At 35.0% G+C, this 21,985-nt stretch overlaps 1 protein-coding gene across 6 annotated transcripts in view; it reads left to right on the plus strand.

Moving 5' to 3' along the window:
- The window catches only part of EPHA5 (EPH receptor A5), a 338,890-nt gene that overhangs the window by 73,232 nt on the left and 243,673 nt on the right, over window positions 1–21,985 (plus strand). For all 6 annotated transcript variants that reach the window (XM_040482250.1, XM_040482225.1, XM_040482240.1 and 3 more), the window contains exon 3: window positions 1,085–1,748. In XM_040482250.1, coding sequence (XP_040338184.1) covers window positions 1,085–1,748 — 664 coding nt within the window. The remainder of the gene's footprint in view (window positions 1–1,084; window positions 1,749–21,985) is intronic.

Below are 21,985 nucleotides of genomic sequence, written 5' to 3' on the forward strand. Positions count from 1 at the left end.
TATATACTTGTATATATATATACTTGTATATATATACTTGTATATATATATATACTTGTATATATATATATATATATATATATATACATATATACACACAGTTTTGTATACAGATTCTGTACAAGTTTAAAAGACTTCCTTAAATTATAATAACATCCTTATGGAGAATAAAAACTTGGTTCTGTATTGTTTAGAAAGTGATTATGGTACACTGAAAGTCTAAAAGCTGGAATTTTATTGGGAAAGAGGTAAGTTTAGATCTCTTTGACCTAATATTTTGGAAGCTATATAAACCATGCTTAATTTTTTTCTATACCTTATATATATATTCCAAACTCTTAATGTCATTATTCATAAAATAATGAGTTAGTAAAAAGAATTAATGCATTCCCAGGATATAATAAGAACTCAGTATTCAAAATGACAAGGCTCTTCATATATAATTTTTGTCTCTATTTTATATCTGTCTCTAGGCTTATATTTCATAGATAAATCTATGAATAAGTTTAGCTATCCAATTTGCAAAAGAATCCTAAACAGATTGGTTCAATGAAATAAGCATCTATTTTTAATTTTTAAAGTAATGAATTTTCTCTCACATTTTATTACATTGATGTGTTATTTGTAACATGCCAGAATTAAATAAATGTGGATTCACATGTTTCTTTATCCCTTCTTTTCCATATTTACTGCTTTTTTACTGTTGTCTTTTTTTTAATATACTTCTTTTTTCTGTCACATTGTATCTACTTTCTTAGCTTTTATACTTCACTTTCTTCCAAACATACATCCTTTCACTGCTTGTTAACTGCACCCACATGCAGTTTTCTTCTTTTTCTCTGAAATACATGCTCTTTTACCCCTGAAATCTGTGTGTGTTAACTTTTGAGTTACAGTGACTAATGTGCTATTAATTTACTTAATCTAAAATGTATTTTTAAAGTTCTCATTATAGAGCTTCCTCTTCTGATACCATAGAGGAAGGCGGCAGAAATTTCTAGATCTGAAATCGTTTCCTTTGACTATGTTTACTAGCTATTTTCTAAATATTAAAAAAAAATTCTTTCTATTTTACATTGTATAGTGGGAAGAGATTGGCGAAGTTGATGAAAATTATGCCCCTATCCACACATACCAAGTATGCAAAGTTATGGAACAGAATCAGAATAACTGGCTTTTGACCAGTTGGATTTCCAATGAAGGTGCTTCCAGAATCTTTATAGAACTCAAGTTTACTCTGCGTGACTGCAACAGTCTTCCTGGAGGATTGGGAACCTGTAAGGAAACCTTTAACATGTATTACTTTGAGTCGGATGATGAGAATGGGAGAAACATCAAGGAAAACCAGTACATCAAAATTGATACCATTGCTGCCGATGAAAGCTTTACAGAGCTTGATCTTGGTGACCGCGTTATGAAACTGAATACAGAGGTCAGAGATGTAGGACCTCTAAGCAAGAAAGGATTTTATCTTGCCTTTCAAGATGTGGGTGCTTGCATTGCTCTGGTTTCTGTGCGTGTGTACTATAAAAAATGCCCTTCTGTGGTACGTCACTTGGCTGTGTTCCCTGACACAATCACTGGAGCTGACTCCTCGCAGTTGCTTGAAGTGTCAGGTTCCTGTGTCAACCATTCTGTGACAGACGAACCACCCAAAATGCACTGCAGCGCTGAAGGGGAGTGGCTGGTGCCCATCGGGAAATGCATGTGCAAGGCAGGATATGAGGAGAAAAATGGCACCTGTCAAGGTAAGAATTTGCCTGCAGATCTGCAGGAACTGTCTGCACCAGCTGGATCACGTATATGTATTTCCTCCAATGATTATGAGCAGATGACCTTTTACTTCGCTAATTTATGGAGATTATTTCTCTTCAAGTTTGATTTCTCTCTTCTCAGAATTTTAAAATTTCTGGCAACGATCAAAGATTTAATGTAATATTTTACTGAATATACATAATTAATACACACAGAGTGTCTTACTTGCAGTGTAGTATTTCATATTCATTTTACTTTCATAAGTTTTATCTTGAGCAACTCAAACCAAAGGATTATTTCTTACTGTGAGTATTGTCTGCTACAAAGTATTGTCTCTCCATGAAGAGAAAATAGTAACCTTACCTTGCTATGTAAAATTCAACTGCAAGTGTTAGATGTGACTTGTTTGGCATGCTTTTAACTGCCTTTAAAAAGTTCTTCAGAAATAAGTTCAGCCATATGAACCCCATACGAAAATGCTGGTCAGCGTGTTGTTCACATATAATTGTTATTACAAGTTCGCTTTTAAAAATTTGCAAGTCAGGGGTGCCTGGATGGCTCAGTCGGTTAAGTGTCCAGCTGAGGCTCAGGTCACGATCTCACAGTCCATGGGCTCAAACCCATGTGGGGCTCTGTGCTGACAGCTCAGAGCCTGGAGCCTGCTTCGGATTCTATGTCTCCCTCGTTGTCTGCCCCTCTCCTGCTCGTGCTCTCTCTCTCTCTCAAAAATAAATAAACATTAAAAAAATTTAAAAAATTTACAAGTCAATATTGAATGCATAATAAGTAGTACCTGAGAAAATAACTTTGGAGATGGAGCCAACACAAAACACTTATTTCAAATCAATTTATACTTGGGGAATTTTTTTTCTGTTTTATTTTCTTAATTGAAATGTGATCATGTATGCTGTCCCCTTCATTTGAAAATATCCTTCTTTTGCCCACAATGTGGTGAGTTAAACTTAGATGTTTGTCAATAGCTTTGGGGAACAGGGTTGTACTTTATGTCAAAGTGAAGAACAGTTTATGAGGAAGAAAACATTTTTACTTAAAAAAAAATTCATTCATCATTATGAACCCTTTTCTACCATGCTGTGCACATGCTAAATAGGTAATGAGACTTATTAACTGAAGAGAAAACCAAATGCCGAGAAGTACCCTTATCCCGCCTGGTAGCTTCAAGTACATTTTTTTTTTCAAAATCCACTATATAATGTGAATCAGACTTGCTCAAGTTTGTTCAGGCCTGACTGTAAATTGATTATAGATCCAGGGGATCAAAACTAGGGAAATTACCTGTAAATCCTAGTGATTTTGATTAATTATTTCTCTCTAGAAACACACTGCAGCATTAAAAAATTTTTGTTTTCAGGGCACCTGGGTGGTGCAGTTGATGAAAGCATCCGAATTTGACTCAGGTCATGATCCCATGGTTCATGAGCTTGCACCCTGCTCCGGGCTCTGCACTCTCTCTCCTGCTCTCTCTGCACCTTGTGGGATTCTCTTTCTCTCTCTCTCTCTCTCTCTCTCTCTCTCTCTCTGTCTCTCTTCCTCGCTCACTTGCACTCTCTCTCTCAAAAATAAATAAATGAAAACTTCTTTTTCCTCATCAGCTCATCTTCTGTATGCCTACAATATCATCTACAATTAAGTTTATGGTGTCTACAACTCTCTATACCTTTATATATGTGCATACATAGATGCGAAGTTTTATTAAATCACAATTATGTTTTGGAAATCATTTTTAACTTTCCAGGGAAGTTAATTATATTTTATTTGGGGTTAGATGTGAAGGAAAGTTCTAACTAACATTATCTTAACTTTTCTTTTGAACAGCTCTCTGAGTGTAACGTGAAGATATATGTAATTGTAGAATCAAAGCAGGAGATTAGGCATAATCTGTTTAATACATTTCATTTTTTTGTTTAAAATATTTATAATATAAATCTTACATTTTTAAAATTTCATTTTCTAATATTACAAAGCAACACGCTATATTTGATTGTTTATGTCACTTTAGAGAATGGTATGTGGTCAGTTCAGCGCAGAACACAGTGACCTTTGTCTTCATCCAGATGGACCGAGGGTATAAAAGACCTCTGCCTTTTTAGAAGCTAATTATTTATTTCTCTGGGATTAAAACGTTCTCTGCATGCTTGTCATGAAAGTATCTTGGGAAGTAGTGTTCTGATAGAATGTTTCTCAATCCAGGAGTTCAATGCATATCTTTCTCTTCCCACACTCAGTTAGAAACCTAACTGAGAGACAGTGGGGTAAATCAGAGAGGCTAGTTACATTGTAGAAAACTTCACTAGGCTGGCCTGTCTAAACTCATTTATTATCTTACCCTGGTAATAGGAACAAAGGTTGTGGGGTCATGAAAATAGTGAACTACCCAGCCCCAGAGGGTGTTCTACACAACATAGTCCGTTTGAATAGTGCCTCTTGGTGTTTTCCAAAATACAGATGGCATGTGGCCACTCTATGAGGAGTTTCAAATGTTTACCCTATAAATAACCTACTTCATTGAATGAATAAATAAGTTTTGAATGCTTATTTTGGAGAATTAAGGTATCACAGATATTCCTGAGACATTTATATCTACACATAATAAGAATATACAAATGTAAATGTCCCTGTGTGTGGCATATAAAATCCCATCATAACTTTAAATAATTCTGTGATCTTAATATGCTATCTTCAAACCATTAAATGTGGATCTTGATGTTTTAAAACTATTCTTGTTAGGGCAGAAATCTAAGGAGCATTCCTAACATCTCCTTCCTACTCGCTACCTGGGTCCTATTTATCACAAAATATTCATAGAAATCACCTCCAGGCTGTCTCTTAAAATCATCCACTTTTCTCTATTTCTTTTCCTCCAATCTATAAGTATGTCTTGTTGGAACTTTACTTTCAAATATAAGGAATGACTTTATATAATAGTTTGATTTTTGAGCCATGTGAGTGTATCACCTCTACAAAAATGCAAATCTAGTGGTTTCGCACACCCATCCTTCGCTGTCCCCACTTAACCCCACCACAAACTTCAAATACTTTAATGGTTGCCTATTAAGGTAAAGTTTTTCCAGTAACTTAAGATCCTGCATGGTTTTGCCCCAGACACTTCTTAAACTATGCTTCCTCCTCTTCTCTCTGCACTAGTCACACTGGCTTCTTTTTTTCACCTTCTCAAGAGCAGTTTGCTGACTTATACTACTTGTTCTATGAATCTGTTCTCTTGCCCTGAAACATTCTTGTATCTACTTCACGCCTGATTAACTCATACTAATCCTTCAGGGGTGTCCTCCGACACCCCTTCCTCAGGGAAACTATCCCTGACTCTTCAAAGTTAGGCCTCTCTGTTATTTACTTCTATATCTTCCCTTCATTGAACCATTTAGAGTTATGATATTGCATCTTTTGTTAATTTATTATTTCATTAATGACTGTCTTTACTCCCACTAGATCACACACTCCTTGATGGCAGGGATGCTGAGGGTTATCTTAAGAAATAAGAAAGAAACCGTAAGTCGAGAGGTAGAGAAGTAAATTCAGGAGAAAATAGAACGGGCAAAGGTATAAAAGGAGATTGTGCTTTAAAATTATACTACTGCTCCTTTATCTGAGGAGGTTACGTTCCAGGACCCTCAGGGATGGCTGAAATTGCATATATACCAAACCCTATATATACTATGCTTTTTCCTATGATAAAGTCTAATGTTTAAATGAGGCACAGTAAGAGACTAACCACAACTAATAATAACATGTAACACTATAATAATATACTGTAATAAGTTACGTGAATGAGATGTCTCTCTTAAAATATCTTGTACTTTACTCATCCTTCTTGTGATGATGTGAGATGATAAAATGCCTACATGAGGAGATGAAGTGAGGGGAATGATGTAGGCACTGTGATCTATCATTAGGCTACTACTGAACTTCTGACAGTATGTCAGGAGAATCATCTGAGTCTGGACTGTGGTTGACTGCATGTAACTGAAAACACCGAAAACAAAAGAGTGGATAAAGGCAAACTACTATATTGGTTTCTTTTTTTTTAATGTTTATTTATTTATTTTGAGAGAGAGAGCATAAGCAGGGAGGGAAAGAAAGAGAGAGAGAGAGAGAGAATCCCAAGCAGTCTCTGCACTTAGTGCATAGCCCCTCATGGGGGTCGAACCCATGTCTGCAAGATCATGATCCAAGGTGAAATCAAGAGTTGGACGCTCAACCAACTGAGTCTCCAGGTACCCCGTATTGATTTCCTTTTTTTTTAACCTTTGTATTTATTTGTAGAAAGTCTGTTCAGTCACAAAATTGACAAAGTGTCTCTTAAACCAGTCATTTCTTAGTCCTAAGATCATCAGGCCAAATGTTCAAGTTCCGTGTGTTAAACCATATATGGTTGGCATATGACATATTAACTGTGATAGAGACCATCTTAGTGATTTAGACCTTAGAAATCACATCCTGAAATGTATTTATAATATACACTTATTATACACTTACATTTAATTACTGTTTCTTTGCTAATCAAAATATGTTGGGATTTAATTAAGGATATAACTATATTAAGAAGCTGAAGCGTGAATAAATCTGTTGTAATGATCATCATATGTTAATATTTACTAAGCCTGTACTAGGATATGACCAGGTAGTTGCTCATGTGACCTGGTATAGAGATGCAGGGCATGATGGAGTTGACACAACTAGTTTTAGAGACTAAACAATCAGGACTCAGAATGCTAGGAAGCTCATTACCATATGATTTCAATCCAGAAGGCAACCAAGAAGTAATTCAGGAATCTCTGTCTGTTTAACAACTCATGCTGTATCATCTTCTTATCCCTTTATTTAATTTCCTTTAAGAGAAATTAACTACCTTTCCCATAATACCCTGCTTTTAATGAGGTAACAAAAACTCTTGTTTCTATTGTATTAATCTAAAATATAGAATCTATTTATTTTTCTAAGGCTTACTTCTATGCCCATATTTTCAATAATAAACCGTTTTAAGTATACAAATTTATTTCTTTGAAATGTTCTTTCAGAAACTAATAATGTATTAAATCCATTTATACAAGTATGTTTTCCTACTTGTTATTTATTATTATTTCTGATGAAATTCATGCTATTTTTGCCCCTTAAGAGTCATATGAAATTTTTTTTGAGTACAAAATTATTAGCAAAAACCCATTTTGGAAGTTTCTGCTTTTTATTGAAGTGAATGTGTTTGACAGAAGTAATTGAGTTCACATGAATCAAATGTTGCCTGCTGAGTTCTCTTGTGATTATGTTGCTGACTTACTCAGATGCAAGGCAAGACCACTAATCTTCATCAGTTGCTAGTGGAATGAAGTAGTAATTTGAAATTACCCCTAGATAATTATAGTTTCACTTATATCAAATGGAGGAAAGAGATTTAGATTGTGGGTCACTGCCAAAACCAGTCAGAGTGAAGAAGGTATATAGTGCATGCTAAAACACAGGGTAAGCGAGGTTACATGCCAAGGGCTGTGGAGAAAAAGCACTTATTAATTGTCCAACTGGGAGATGATTGCATAGCAAGGAAAATGTAGTGCAAATACTGAGCTCAAGAAAAGGCCTTGATTCAGAAACAGTCCAGATACTGCAGGGAGTAGTATGTCGATCATTCATACTTCTGGTGCATATTTATGTTTGAAACAAAATTGACTGGAAATATAGAGTATTAGGTGCTTGTGTAATTATGCACTAGAGAGCCTAGTTATTTTTAATTAGGCACATTACCAAAGAACATCAAAGGGGTTGAACTTTTTGGTTCTATTTGGTATGCTCTTTTATACAACAAAAGGAAACTGATTTTAATTTCAAAATTTTAACAAAAGATGGTAATTGTGGAAGTACAGAATATCAGTGGTGCATGTGTGTGTGTGTGCGTGTGTGTGTGTGCATGTGTGTGTGTGTGTGTGTGTGTGTCCTGCTTCTGAGAACCGTCACCAAGACAAGTAAGTGGTTAAATCATTTCATCCATTTGTAGGTATTATATATGAGAATAATGAAATTGTTTCTTTTTTCCTTTAATTCCTCCTTAATAGTTTTGGATTAGTTGTGTCACAGTTTTAGAGCATACTTTGCATTTATTTTTGTTTTTGTTTTTTTTTGTTTTTTTCTAAATCAGGGTTTCTCAACACTGGTACTATTGATATTTGGGGCCACTGGTTACTATTGATATTTTTTGTTGAGTGATGGGGTAGTCCTAGTCATTGTAGGATATTTCCAGAATCACTGGCCTCTAATCCACTAGATGTAGTAGGACACCCCTCCCCACTTTGATAATCAAAAAAATGCCTCCATAGAGTGCTTAATGATCCCCGGAGGCATAATTCTAACCAGGTCAGAACCACTAATTGTCTATGTAAGTAGATGTGCTGCTAAAAACTAAATATGTCTATAGACTGGTTGTCTTTACAAAAGTGAATCTTTTTCTTAAAATTCTGCAGAATGAAGGATGTGTACATTTGGAAATATGACTGATTTAACTTGGATATCGTAGGGAACATGCTGCTTGTGAGAGGCAGCATACTCTAGTGGTTTGAACACGTGGATTCTGGCCAGAATGCCTGTATTCCAATCCTGTCTCTGCCATTTATCAGCACTGTATCCCTGTGTACATCATCGAATCTCTCCACTCCTTGTTTCCTCCATCTCTAAGTCATAGCAGTACTATGAGACATCACATGGAAATTACTTCCTTCCTAGCACACTGTACTTATTCAGCAAACATTAGCTACTTCTTATAGCTCTCATTAAAAATAAAATGTATTTACAGGAGTATGTGTTTGTCAATTGCCAAATACAACGTAGTTTCAGGTTAGAAAATTCTCGAGTTTTCTCAACCTAGAAATTATATTCTTGAGCAGTATCATTTATCAAATGATAATCCTACATTTTTATTTATTGTATGATGAAAACTATGTAAATATATTAGAATCTCTTTTATAAAGAAGATTTGCTTCCTGATTACCTATTATGATTCATTCTTTATTATTATACTTAGCACTGTATTCCATGTATAGAATTCCTGTATCCTAGGAATGCAGACACATAGGTATACAAACATACATATAGATTCACATCTACAGTTGCAGTTTATGAGACTTCCTAATGGCAGTGTGAGTGTGTAAGTTTAGGTAGGGAAGTAAGAAAATAGTTCTCTGAAAAGTGATGTTTAACCTAAATGTGGAGTAAAACAAAACAAAACAAAACAAACAAAACAAAACAAAAAACAATGATGTAAAGATATACAGATGGCATAACAAGCAGAAGGATCTTTCAGTGCAGAGATCCGTTGTATTACATTAATCAATTTTACGTCTATCTTTTTTCTTTCTAAAATTATATTTTAAAGTGTATTTGTGTATTAAAATTAGAGTAATAAAAGAGCTACAAATTCCTAGAATTACCTGCTAAAAGAGTCTGTTCATATACATAGTATACTATATCTTAAGGATAGAGAATTCCTAATATCTATGGTCAAACACAGACATATCAAACATGAAATAATTCAGTATTTTCACTGGGTGGCTCCTTGGAAATTATTACATTCGCTGAAAGTATGAAAGGTTCTTCTTTTTTAAGAATTTGATGTTTCATTGATCCAACAATGGCTAGTAACTGGTGAATCTTCTGCCTTATGTGCATAACAAAACAGGGAGACTTGGCAATGGAAGAAAGGAAAAAGAACTAAATACTCTAACAAACTGGTCTGTTTGTCTCCTAGACAAACGTTTAATCTTTATTTGCACCCTTACTTTCTCACTCATAAAAGACATTATACTATCAATAGTCTTGAGTCCCTCCCTCCTTCCCCCATCTCTCTTTTCATACATATCTATCTATCTATCTATCTATCTATCTATCTATCTATCTATCTATTATCTATCTATGTATATATAGAAGGAGAGACGGAGATGGAGGGAAAGAGAATAAATGTAACACATGAATGCTATACTTCATATGTATAGTAATTCTAATACCTGGTTTGGGTGGATCTCTAGGATATTTTATTATGCTGATGGAACATTCTGTATTGTTACTGTGCAAATGGATTATAACATTAATGAACTGGAGCTCCGTCATGATCATATGGATAGAGAATTAATGATTATATTTATGCTCAAGTGGCTTGCACTGTACAAAACACCTCTTGATGATAAACATTTGTTAACATGAGATGCACTGCATAGGGTCCTTTTATTATAATGTTAGTATAGAATGATAATTATTAGACCAAAAATAATTACACAGATCTTACGAAGGCCATATCTTAATTTATGTATTGAGTTGATTTAAGTATACAAGGAAACTAAAACATACTCTTTTATTGTTTGCTTCTTTTCTTATTATTTGGATAGCAGGAAAAAGACTTTCATGAAGTTTGATAACACAAATCAGTATAGCTCTCATGGGAAAAATTGTGTGTACAGAGAAACTTAATGTTGAAAACTCTGAGTGTAATTCAGCAAACATCTCAGTGTCTGCTTTCAGATTTTCAAGAGCAAAAAAATTCAAAAAACTTAATGCAGATGTTAAGAAATGAAGTAGCCAACCCTTTCATAAAATAATTAAGCAAACTTACAATATTAAATCTGAAGGCTGCTTAAGATGCAGCCCTCAGTTCAAATCTTACTCTTCCATTTCATAAATGTGTGACTGTGGACAAATATAAAAACAAACTGAGCTTAACATTTCTCCTCTGTGAAATCCTTAATAATACAATATACATGCACAAAATCTGCCTGTAAATGCATATGAAGTCTGCCTACTTCAGGAATGTTATATGGACCAGCAACATCCACATGACCTAATTTTTTAGAAATGAGGAATTTCAGGTCCCACCCCAGAAAAACTGAATCAGAATCTACATTTAAGCAAGATCCCTTGGTGCTTTTTTCCATACATTCAAGTTTGAGAAGCACTGATTTAAAGGACTCTTGAAGTGAATGTTCTTTTCTTTTTTTTTACATATTTGGAAACTGAGGTACAAATAAATTAGGACCATATAACTACATAAATTAGGACCATACAACTATGTAAGAAATACATTTATCCTAATCCCTTTGGATACTTGTCAAGATATTTCACTATTCATGTTGTTTCAGAACTATTATGCATTAATTTTATCTTTATCTCCTTCTCCAGATCTTCCTTAATATGGCTTTTTGATATAGATTGTAGTTATAGAACTTTTGACAGTATTAGGTCTAATGATACTATTTTCCTTTTTTAGTATCTGCTAATTGCATCTTGACTTAGAAATCCCATACTTACTATCTATTATTTCTACTATTATAATAAACAGACAATATCAGAAAATTAGGGGAACAATCAAACCACAGCAAAGTAGAGAAAAAATACAAGTGGCACCAATGTTCTAATCACTCCAAATTATGAATTTACCTATTCATTCATGGGATGCTTGTTTTTTTGTCATTGACTCACAGGAGTTCCTTACATGATTTAGCCTTTCCTCCTATTTATCTAATTCTACTATTCTCAACAATTATAGTTCAACAAAATAATTTAAACCATATAATTGCTGGACACCCCTACAAGAAATTCTGATCTCATTGTGTAGTACCAGCCAGGTTATCACTATTTTTTTTTTTAAAGATCCCCAGGTAGTTTATAATGTGTACAGCCGGGATTGAGAAATATTGTAATATTTAGCAATAAAATTTGCTGGCTTTTGGAGGCTAGTGTAAATTTACACACCAAAACTTCACACAGAGAACGCCACAGATTTTGATTCTTGAAGATTGATCTCTTCCCCCCATCAAGAGGCTATGCACACACAAGCATCTTTGGCTGTCCTTGTGCACGTGGGCATTGTTTTTCTCTGTGGCTTTTGAGGGGATAGCCAGCTCTTCAAGGTTTCGGGCTTTCTGAAGGGCACCCCACTTAACAGAATGTTATGGCTCTTTTTCGTAGAGCCTGGAGTATTCAAATCCAGTCCCCCACCTCACCCCACCTGGCCTGGAGAACAGCAGGCTTAGCTCCAGCAGGCTGCTTAGCAAACTGCGCTTTAAGTGCCTCTGTGTTTCTGCCCCCTGTGGCCCACCTGTCCCACACCTTAAAATATATATATATATATATATATATATATATATATATATATATGTTACTTTTCTTATAACTTCCTTACACTGAAAAAAAACAAAACAAAACAAACCCTAATCTTTGGTCTTGTTTAATTTAGCATTTCTAGGTGTCGCTGGATCATTTTCAGGTTTCCTTTTACCTTTTGGATGTTCAGATTTAGGATTAGAATTGTATATTTAACTTGAGATTCTTCATTCTCCTACTGTGCTTTGTACAGTATATAAGCACAATTAATTACAATGATTGATTTGTAGTTTGTAATCACATACAGCCTCAATGATAATATCAGGATTAATGAATAAAAAGCACTAATTTTTTAAGGCCATATTTCTATTACAATTAATACATTAAATGTTTTGTGCTCTAACTGTATATGTTTATTTAGTGCACCTCCTGTATGGAGTAACCTTGAAAATTCTGTTTAACCACTTTTAATGGTTGCCCAGAACACTAACTTTCTAAGTAACAAAAAAGAAGCTTACTTGTAGGTTTCAGTCTAATTGATTTATTAATATAGTTAGTTTACAGTACTTACAGAAGATAAGGTAAGTATGCTATTTACCTAAATGATATAATTTGTTGCCTTTCAGTTTCACTTGTACATTAGTCCAAAAGGACATGCAAGTTATTATAAAGCAGGAAGGCATGGGGCAACACGCTCTGGCATAGTTCTTTCTAGAAAGTGTATCATTGTTTAACTCTACCAATAAAAATATGAATTCTAAGCTCTCCATGATCTCATAACTTGCTTTCATTACATGAAAAGTGCTTTTGTATCCTTTATTGTTTCTGGTTTTGGATGTGGGTCACATCTTATCTTCTAGTATTTTATTCTCTTTGGTGTTTAAGTGTTTTGTCTGCATTTAAGGCTGGCCAGTAGGAATTTGTGTATAAGAACTGAAGTGATTTGTTGATATGCTCTGATCTGTGCTGAGCTTGAAGATATCCTGCTCATTTGAGTGCCCTTAAGGTATAGGTTAAAAAAAGGAAAGGAAAGAACGAAGAGCCACAGTTTGTGGGAAGTAACAATTAGGGCAAATGATAATTTGACTGATGGATAACTCCATTTCTTTGATGGAATTGTTAGCAGGAATCAGACTTGGAGAATGAATGCTTCCAAAGTTCCTGCTGTGTGATTGTGAAGGAGAATAATAACACACTACTCCATATGCATAAGGGCTTTGCTTCTGATGAATTCAAAGCACTTTGAAAGGATTCCATTAGGACATTTCTTAAATAAAGGGTGGGACTATCAGAATATTTTCCACTTTATAGATTGGAAGTGATGTGATCTCACCAAGGTTTTCCAGGGTTCTGCTCATGCTTTCCTTTCCAACACTATACCTCCAGTTTTATATTTTACCGTCAAAAAGCAACATAATTACGTGCTCCTGTGAAGGATTTCTAATATCCACCTATTCCCAGTATCTTCCAATGCTAAAAGCTTCTTTTTTTAGAACTGGACTGACCTGTATTATTTATTTATTTAAAATTCTCTTTAGAAGGTTTTGTGTGTCATCTGTTGTTGCTCTCTTGGTTCAAGCATGATTTAATATGTCAACCCTGGTTTGCTTAACTGGGCTTGATTGTCTTCCATACTTTACTTAGAACTAGGCAGTGTCCTTTCAAGCATGTTCCTGCCCAGATAAATGAAAATGTCACAACAGTGAGTACGCCTTGCTTTGTGACAGCAGTAGCTTTCTTTGACACAGTCAGTGGTTGCAAAGAGGGGTGGTGGGGGAATTTAAAAAGTAATAATAGAGCCAACTTAAGTCAAGTCGGTCCTGTTCAAATCCACACGGACAGGAGCAATAGATAATGCACTTAAACTTGGGGAACTTCACTCTTCGGGTGAAAACGAAGTTAAATCCAAAGTAGGAAATTTTTCCCACTGTGGACAAGAGGAAAACATCTGTTAGCAGTTTCTTTAAAATAATACCCAGGGATAGCACTTGATTTTTATAGTTTGATTTCTTCCATGCTTTATTGCTAGACCAGAGATATTACTGCTCTCAGTTCATAACATTAGAAATGATCCACAGGGGAAAAAAATGTTAACCATCTCCCACAATAAAAGTATTGTTTATGATTTCAAAACCTGGATTCGATTTTAAAGAGTGGAGGCTGATGAAGCTTCGTACCTGGCAGAAAGAAAATCCTCTGTACATGCTATTTAAATAGCTTTAAAAGTTAAAAGCAGTTTCAGTGAGACATAACCCTAGAAGAAGTGCTTGAGTTTTTGTTTGTTTTTGTCACTTGTTCTATCATCTGTTGGTGGCTCTACCACCACCCAGGGATGGTGACCTACCCTCTTAGCAGACGCAGGACACTGGGAAATGGGAGCATATTCTGTGGAGGACAGTCTGCACCAGGTCAGCTATGCAGGTCAGGGACTTATTTAAAGACTAAGGAGGTTTTTGAGTGTGTGGGTTTGTATAAGTAAGTTCAGTGTGAAAATCTTTATCTCAATTTGAGGGGAAAACAAACTGGACCAACAGGGCATATTACAAGTATTTAAATATATGTGACAGGAATGGAGAGTCAATTAATAACACATTGCTCCGGGACTGAAGAAAAAGCTGGCATTCAGGAAGCACAAAGGTTGACAGATACCGGAGTTTTGAAAGAATCTGATGAATGTGAATATCTTAATCAAGGGCAACCTGTACCATCAGTGAAAAGACTGGTCCAAGCATTTCCATGATCAGACCTCAGGAGAACTTGTTATTTTCATCTGAAGTTAGAAGAGAATGGAATTAAAGTTGAGGGGAAAAGGACCTTGTTCCTAGAAAATACAAAGTGGGCCAAAGGGAATAGTTTGACTTTCAAGTGAGTGTCAAAAGCTAGAGCTTAGAAATAATAGGGATCCCAAGAAGTAAGGCCTAAGGTTCTGAACACCAGAATTGTCAGGATATCTTTTTTTTTTAATGATTATTTATTTATTTTGAGAGAAAGAGAGAGTGCACGAGCAGGGGAGAGGCAAAGAGAGAAAGAGAAAAGGAATCCTAACCAGGCTCCATGCTCAGAACAGAGCCTGATGCGGGGCTCAGTCTCACAACTGTGAGATCATGACCTGAGCCGAAATCAAGAGTCGGACGCTTAACAGACTGAGCTACCGAGGTGCCCCTCGGGATGTCTTAAATGGGATGATAAAGCTGAAGAAGGGTTGATATGATTGCAAAGACCTACCATGTGCCGATACTGTTAAATATTTTATTCACATTCTCTCTTTTAAGCTGACAACATCCTGTGAGGCATAGTTTCTAGACCAACTGAAATTCATGGCAATTTTGTTTAGATCACTCAAACTAAAACTAGAAAGTGGCGACCTGACATTTTGACTCAGGTGTGCCTGTTTCCAAGGCTGTGTTTTTTCCACCATGTGTTCTCCGTTATAATACTTAAGCTTCACTTAATTTGGGAGCTTGATGCAGATCACATGTGTGCCTATTAGTCTGTTGCCCTTGGCAGCTGCACTATAATGTACATTAGGAACACTGACTCCCCAGAAAGACCTAGGAGCCACCAGAGTCATCTGGAAGATTCTTGTCCCCACGTCTGACCTCACAGTGAGGACTGGGAAAGACAATTTAAGGTGGCTAGAAAGGAGGCATAACAAAGGGTCAGAAGACTGGAAGACACCAACTTTTGGAATAAACCTCATAGTCATGTTATGTTTGAGGAGAGCATGGGTCAGTGGGTGAAGATCTCTCAATCCACTGCTGACTGTTTTGCTTTGTGCATTCTTGTGTACATGAGTTACTTTGCCTTGCTGGTATTCTCCTGTAAATATTATAGGAGGCTTTAAGAAAGATGTTTTGGCTTTCGGAGTATTTGCGTGTCATTGTATTCAAATTTTGTTTTGCTGTTTTGTTGGTTTTGCTTTGTTTGGGTATGTGGTATGGAAGAAAACAAACTGGACTGTATAATGTGAGTGAGGAGACTTCTCAGGATTCAGGCTTGGGAACGCTCTCTGTGCCTCATGGACCTGGTTGGATCTTTAGGTTTTCCTCTCCGCAATAAAGAAACGAAATGATTCTTCATCTCCCACAAATCCTGACAGACTTTCATAAATAAAATAGTACAATAAAAATAATATTCATTTCTCTTTCAACTGACTTAAACAATCAGCTCAATTGTAAGGGCAAACATTCTTATGCTCTAATGGGTAAAACAGAACTGTTACAGGAAAAAAAAAAGTTCATATTTATGTATTATTAGACCCAGCTATATGCCAAGTATATGGAAGGCAATTCAATTCTGACAATAACCCTGCCAGATATATACTGTTATTTCTATTTTATATTTGAAGAAACTGAGGCTGATATCGACTAAATTTGATTGCAAGCACCCTGAGTTGATGGTTAGCTTTGAATAAAGATTTGTTTGGCTTCAATGCATATTAACTTTGAACAAAAAGCATATTATCCCAAGTCACCAGAAGTTACATTTTATTTATTTGATTTTTTTAAAAAAATTTTTTGATGTTTATTTTTTGAGAGAGACAGAGCATGAGCGGAGGGGAGACAGACGAAGACACAGAATCCAAACAGGCTTCAGGCTCTGAGCTGTTAGCACAGAGCCAGACATGGGGTTTGAACCCACAGACTGTAGGATCATGACCTGAGCTGAAGTCAGACGCTTAACAGACTGAGCCACCCAGGTGCCCCCACATTTTATTTTTTAATTAAAAAGGAAATGAAACTTTAATTATTAGAGTTATGTGGGGAAGAAAGGACAAATGTGATGAAGATTGTAGCACTGATGTGGAAAAAAATAATAACTGTGACTTGTTTTAGCAATAACTGGTATTTGATTTAAAATTGGTCACATTCAAAGATCAATATTTGGTAGTAATTGTAGAAAAAGGTATAAGCAGAACTAATTCTGTTTAGATATCGATGTAGTCAGTAATACTAAGAATTATAACCAAAATCAAGATTGTATAATTATCATATAAATTGAATATGTTATTTACTTTTGGTAGGAAAAATTAATTAAATCTGATCCAATTATAAAAAACTGCTAATGTGTGACCACTTAGAAAGTACAAAAGATGTAGTTTCATATGATCTAAAAATAATATATATGTGTTCACACACTATTGATATATTAATGATACTTCCTCATTGCTTACGTCATGAAAATAGGAATTGAAGAAATATGACTAGACACAAATTCCTTAAGAATATTACCGCCACCCCCCCCATCCTTCTCCCTTATCCCTCTCCTTTCTTCTCTTCTTCTTGCCTCTTTTCTGTCTGCTTTTAGGAACCCCTATTTTCATCTTCCAAAGATAGTAACTTTCAGATTTTTCAGTGTATTTCAAGTTAAAGCTTGAGGTCTTTCCTTTTTACAGTTTTAGAATTATAAATATTGCTAGTCTTACATAATAAGGTCAAAAAAAAAAAAAAAAAGAGAGCTATGTCTCTGGCTGCTATAGAAAAAGATATGTTCTTTTTCTTTATTTTGTCCGATCGGTTTCTAATTCATAACATAGTTCTTAAATGCTCTTTAGAGCTTGTAGATTTATAACAGCTGATTACAACAAAATGTTCCATACTTTCTGTATGGAAAGGACAGACACAAACCAAATGTAACTGGCTTCCATTAAACCTCACATTTCCATGTTATTTTCAGAGAAGTCTCACTTGCTTTGGTCTTGGAAACAAAAAGATTTTTTTTTAATTATATTCTGTCATTTTAGCTTTTCTATTGCTAACATGAATATATCCTATTTAAACCCAGGAAAGTACTGAATACTTCAGCTCTTATGGTTAATTAAAACACACGTAGCACATATTTTTCCTCATGAAGTAGCATTTGACCTTGAAAAACTCTGAGGCCCAACTCCCAGACAAGATTTAAAGCCAGGTTATATATTTTTTTTCTTTTTTTCTTTTCTCCAATTCTTAATTATTCATTTCTAAAGCCACTTAGGTCTTGCATTGTTTTGATTACTTCTACTTATAACCTCTCTTAATTTCTTTCTTTCCTCCCTTTATTATAAATTTCTCTATTATAAATTATTGCCTTCATTTAAAGGTCTACTTTGTGAGGAGCACCTGGGTGGTTCAGTGAGTTAAGCATGTGACTCTTGGTTTGGGCTCAGGTCATGATCTCCCGGTTTGTGGTTTCGAGCCCCTTGTCAGGCTCTGTGCTAACAGTGCAGAGCCTGCTTGGGATTCTCTTTCCCTCCCTCTCTCTCTGTCCCTCCTCTGCTTGCTCTCTCTCTCTCTCTCTCTCAAAAAAAAAGTTTACTTTTTGAGAGAACCCTACATTAATTCCTCAAAAGAAAGCTATTTTTGAAATTTTACTTCTTACGCCTCTTTCAGAAGAAACTTGATTGTTTCCTTGTAATGAAAGGACAAAGAACTATATACTCTTATGATATATAAAGACATTGCTTGACTCATGAATATTTGTTAAATGTGTGTAGAAATTTTCTGTAAAAAAAAACTCATGCTTTTTGTTCTATCATTAGAGATAGTGATTCAAGGATATTGAAGGTGGTATTAATAATTATAATAATAACAATATGTCTAATACTTTTATAGCAAGTTCTGTGTGCCACATCCTCTTCTAAGAACTGCATATTTATTATATAATTTAACCCTCACAGAAACACACACAAACCCTATGAATCGGATATAATTTTTACCTTTTTACTGACAGTTTATGTAACAAGGTTTAGTCAGTAAGTAGTGAAGTTGGGTAAAAGCTTAGGCCATTTGTCTCAGAGTCTCTGTTCTTTTTTTTTTTAAGTTTATTTATTTATTTCAGAGAGATAAAGACAGTGTGAGTCGGGGAGGACACAGAGAGAGGGAGACAGAGAATTCCAAGCAGGATCCACACTGTGAGTGTGGTGCCCAATGCGGGCCTCGAATCCATGAAACTGTGAGATCGTGACCTGAACCAAAACCAAGAGTTGGCAACTTAGCAGACTGAGCTACCCAGGTGCCCTCAGCATCTCTGTTCTTAACCCTTATATCATACTGGCAACGGAGAGACCAGCACAGTTTTATAAGCATTCATTATTCCTTGATTTTTCCATCAAGAGATAACCAGCTAAAAAGAAAAAAAGACCTTATGTGTGATCATTATATGAGTGATAAATAAAAATTTAAGTAGACTTCATAACAATATATTCATGGCCTATTCTTTTGATTGAAAATCTCTAGCATGCTTAGGCACTTGATACTTTTTTCTCATAAAGAGAATAATTGAAATTCAAAGAATTTCCATTAAGAATGACATTTACATATATGCAAACTCTGCCTAAAAGCAAACACAAATTGTTATGAACAAAGCAATATTTCCATTAAAAAGTATATTAATATGAAATCTAGTAGAAACTCTTTCCTACTAGATACTTCGTTTTTGCTCACACTCAGCTCCTCTTGTTTCCTTTTAAACATGCAACAGAGAACAGGTTCATTTGTACAGATGTACTTTGTCACATTTGAGCATTTTTTTTGAAGGGGACATGGGAGCCATCCAAAATCTAAGAAGATCTTTATCATCAAGCTTTTGCAAGAGATTTTTTTTTGAAATAGGGATTTGAAATATTATTTTTAAGCTTAAAAATACACAAATAATAGGTTAAATAGTATAATTAAAACATTAAAGATTGACATTTTCAGTTGAAGATAATTTACCTCTTCCTAGGCGTCATTATGACTGTCTCTCCACAGCGATTTAGTCACAAAGAGAAACACATTATATTTTAAATAAGTTGATAGGAGTTTATGTTGGAAGAAAATATCCCCATTACCGCTTTTAGATATACCTGTCCATTTAATTCATTTTATTATTTTAAAAGGAAAATTCTTTTAAATTCTTAGTTACATGAGTAGAAGGATCAGATATAAACGAAAGGGATCCCCATGTCCAGTTGGAGTGATCATATATTAATATTTTAGCTGATTCTTTCCCCAAGTTAATGTATATTGTTGTTATTCAATTTACTTATAAACCCTGTATCTTATTTATATTGAGCACATTTTATTTATACTTAGCATATTATATATTATATACATGGAAATGCATGATTTTATATATGATTTCATTTTTTCATTATTTTCATCATTTTATGTGAAAAATAAGAAATATATTTTTCTCATTTAACAAATAAAATTTTACGTTAGGAAGGGTGATAACCACAAGCCATGGGGAAAAGTACTGGACCACATTCAAATTAGCCTTATTGTTCTATAATATCTTACTGGAGTACAAGGTTAATTAGTACCATAGGCAATATGCATTATTCATCACTGCAATCAGGCTTTTATTCTGCTGGGTTTTTATCGACTACAGATTGTTGTTCTTCTTATAACAAAACCTTGATAAACTATTGTCATATTTAATTTTACTGAATTACATTGGTGATACATACTTTAGCTCTTGTACTTTAAGTATTCTGAAGATGCCATGCCATCCAATCTAGAAAAGTAGACAACAAGATTAAAAACCAATGTTCTCTTCTATAAAAGGACATAAACTTTCAAGACAATGAATGCAAGTTATTGTTTCTTATTGCAGGTTTTTTTTTTAATTTTTTAAAAATTTAATGTTTATTTCTTTTGAGAGAGAGACAGAGCACGAGAAGCTGAGGAACAGAGAGAGAGGGAGACACAGAATCTGAAGCAGACTCCAGGCTCTGAGCTGTCAGCACAGAACCTGACGCGGGGCTTGAACCCACAAGCTGTAAGATCATGATCTGACCTGAAGTCGGACACTTAACCGACTGAGCGCCCTTGGAATAATTATTTTTAACACACATTTTTCTCATATATTTATAAAATTATTAATTCATCTTCTCTCTCTAAGTAGAATGTAAACTACCTAATAATAGAGACTTTATGAAACAGTAGTACCTGGAACAATGACTGATCTATGCCTTAAATATATATTTTTTAATTTAAATAACCATGTGTGTACATTTGCAAATAATATATATCTGTTGACCAACACTGTAATATGACTTCTATTGCAAAATTAAGAACAAGGATGGGGCGCCTGGGTGGCGCAGTCGGTTAAGCGTCCGACTTCAGCCAGGTCACGATCTCACGGTCCGTGAGTTCGAGCCCTGCGTCGGGCTTTGGGCTGGTGGCTCGGAGCCTGGAGCCTGTTTCTGATTCTGTGTCTCCCTCTCTCTCTGCGCCTCCCCCGTTCATGCTCTGTCTCTCTCTGTCCCAAAAATAAATAAAAACGTTGAAAAAAAAAATTAAAAAAAAAATTAAGAACAAGGAAAGAACATCCTTGTCTCCATTTTTGTTCCTGTATGTCCCCTTCTCTTATATAAAGGAGACAAAGATAGGAAAAAGGAAGAGAAGTGAGGCACCTGGGTGGCTCAGTCAGTTGGGCATCCAATTTCAGCTCAGGTCATGATCTTGCAGTTGGTGGGTTCAAGCCCCATGTCGGTCTATGTGCTGACAGCTCAGAGCTTGAAGCCTGCTTCAAATTCTGTGTCTCCTCCTCTCTCTGCCCCTCCCATGCTCATGCTCTGTCTTGCTCTGTCTCTCAATAATAAATAAACATTTTTAAAAAAATAGAGAAAAAGGAAGCGAAGTAACGGCAAGAGGGCAACACAGAAATGATTATCTATTATGTAATCCAAAGTTGTAGAATCAAAAGATAGTCCTATAGCATGAATCCTATTTCTCATTTTCCTTCATTTTACATCACTGCAGACAAAATTTTCATTAAATCAGATAAATTGATAAATTTCTCCTTTCCTTACTTTTCAGAAGTCAGATCATTAAGATTAACCACAAACAGCACAGATGCAAGACAGTTGCAACAGATGTTAAATGTAATTTTAACATTTTATTTTTCAACAGGGACTATACATGTAGATTTCATAGATCGCTTTGTAACCTTCACTTGCCTGGAGATCAGTTGTTAAAACAAATTTTGGCTACAGCAAGACACTTCAGTTTATTGCTTTTTGATAATTTGTCCATAAACAAATGATTTTTTCCCTCATAGGTATGATTAGGAAAACTTTTGAGATTCTTTTCTCTTTTCTTTTCTTTCTTTTCTTTTCTTTTCTTTTCTTTTCTTTTCTTTTCTTTTCTTT

The sequence above is a fragment of the Herpailurus yagouaroundi genome, unplaced genomic scaffold (assembly GCF_014898765.1).
Source record: "Herpailurus yagouaroundi ecotype Mexico unplaced genomic scaffold, PumYag 28, whole genome shotgun sequence".
NCBI classification, from domain to species: Eukaryota; Metazoa; Chordata; class Mammalia; order Carnivora; family Felidae; genus Herpailurus; species Herpailurus yagouaroundi.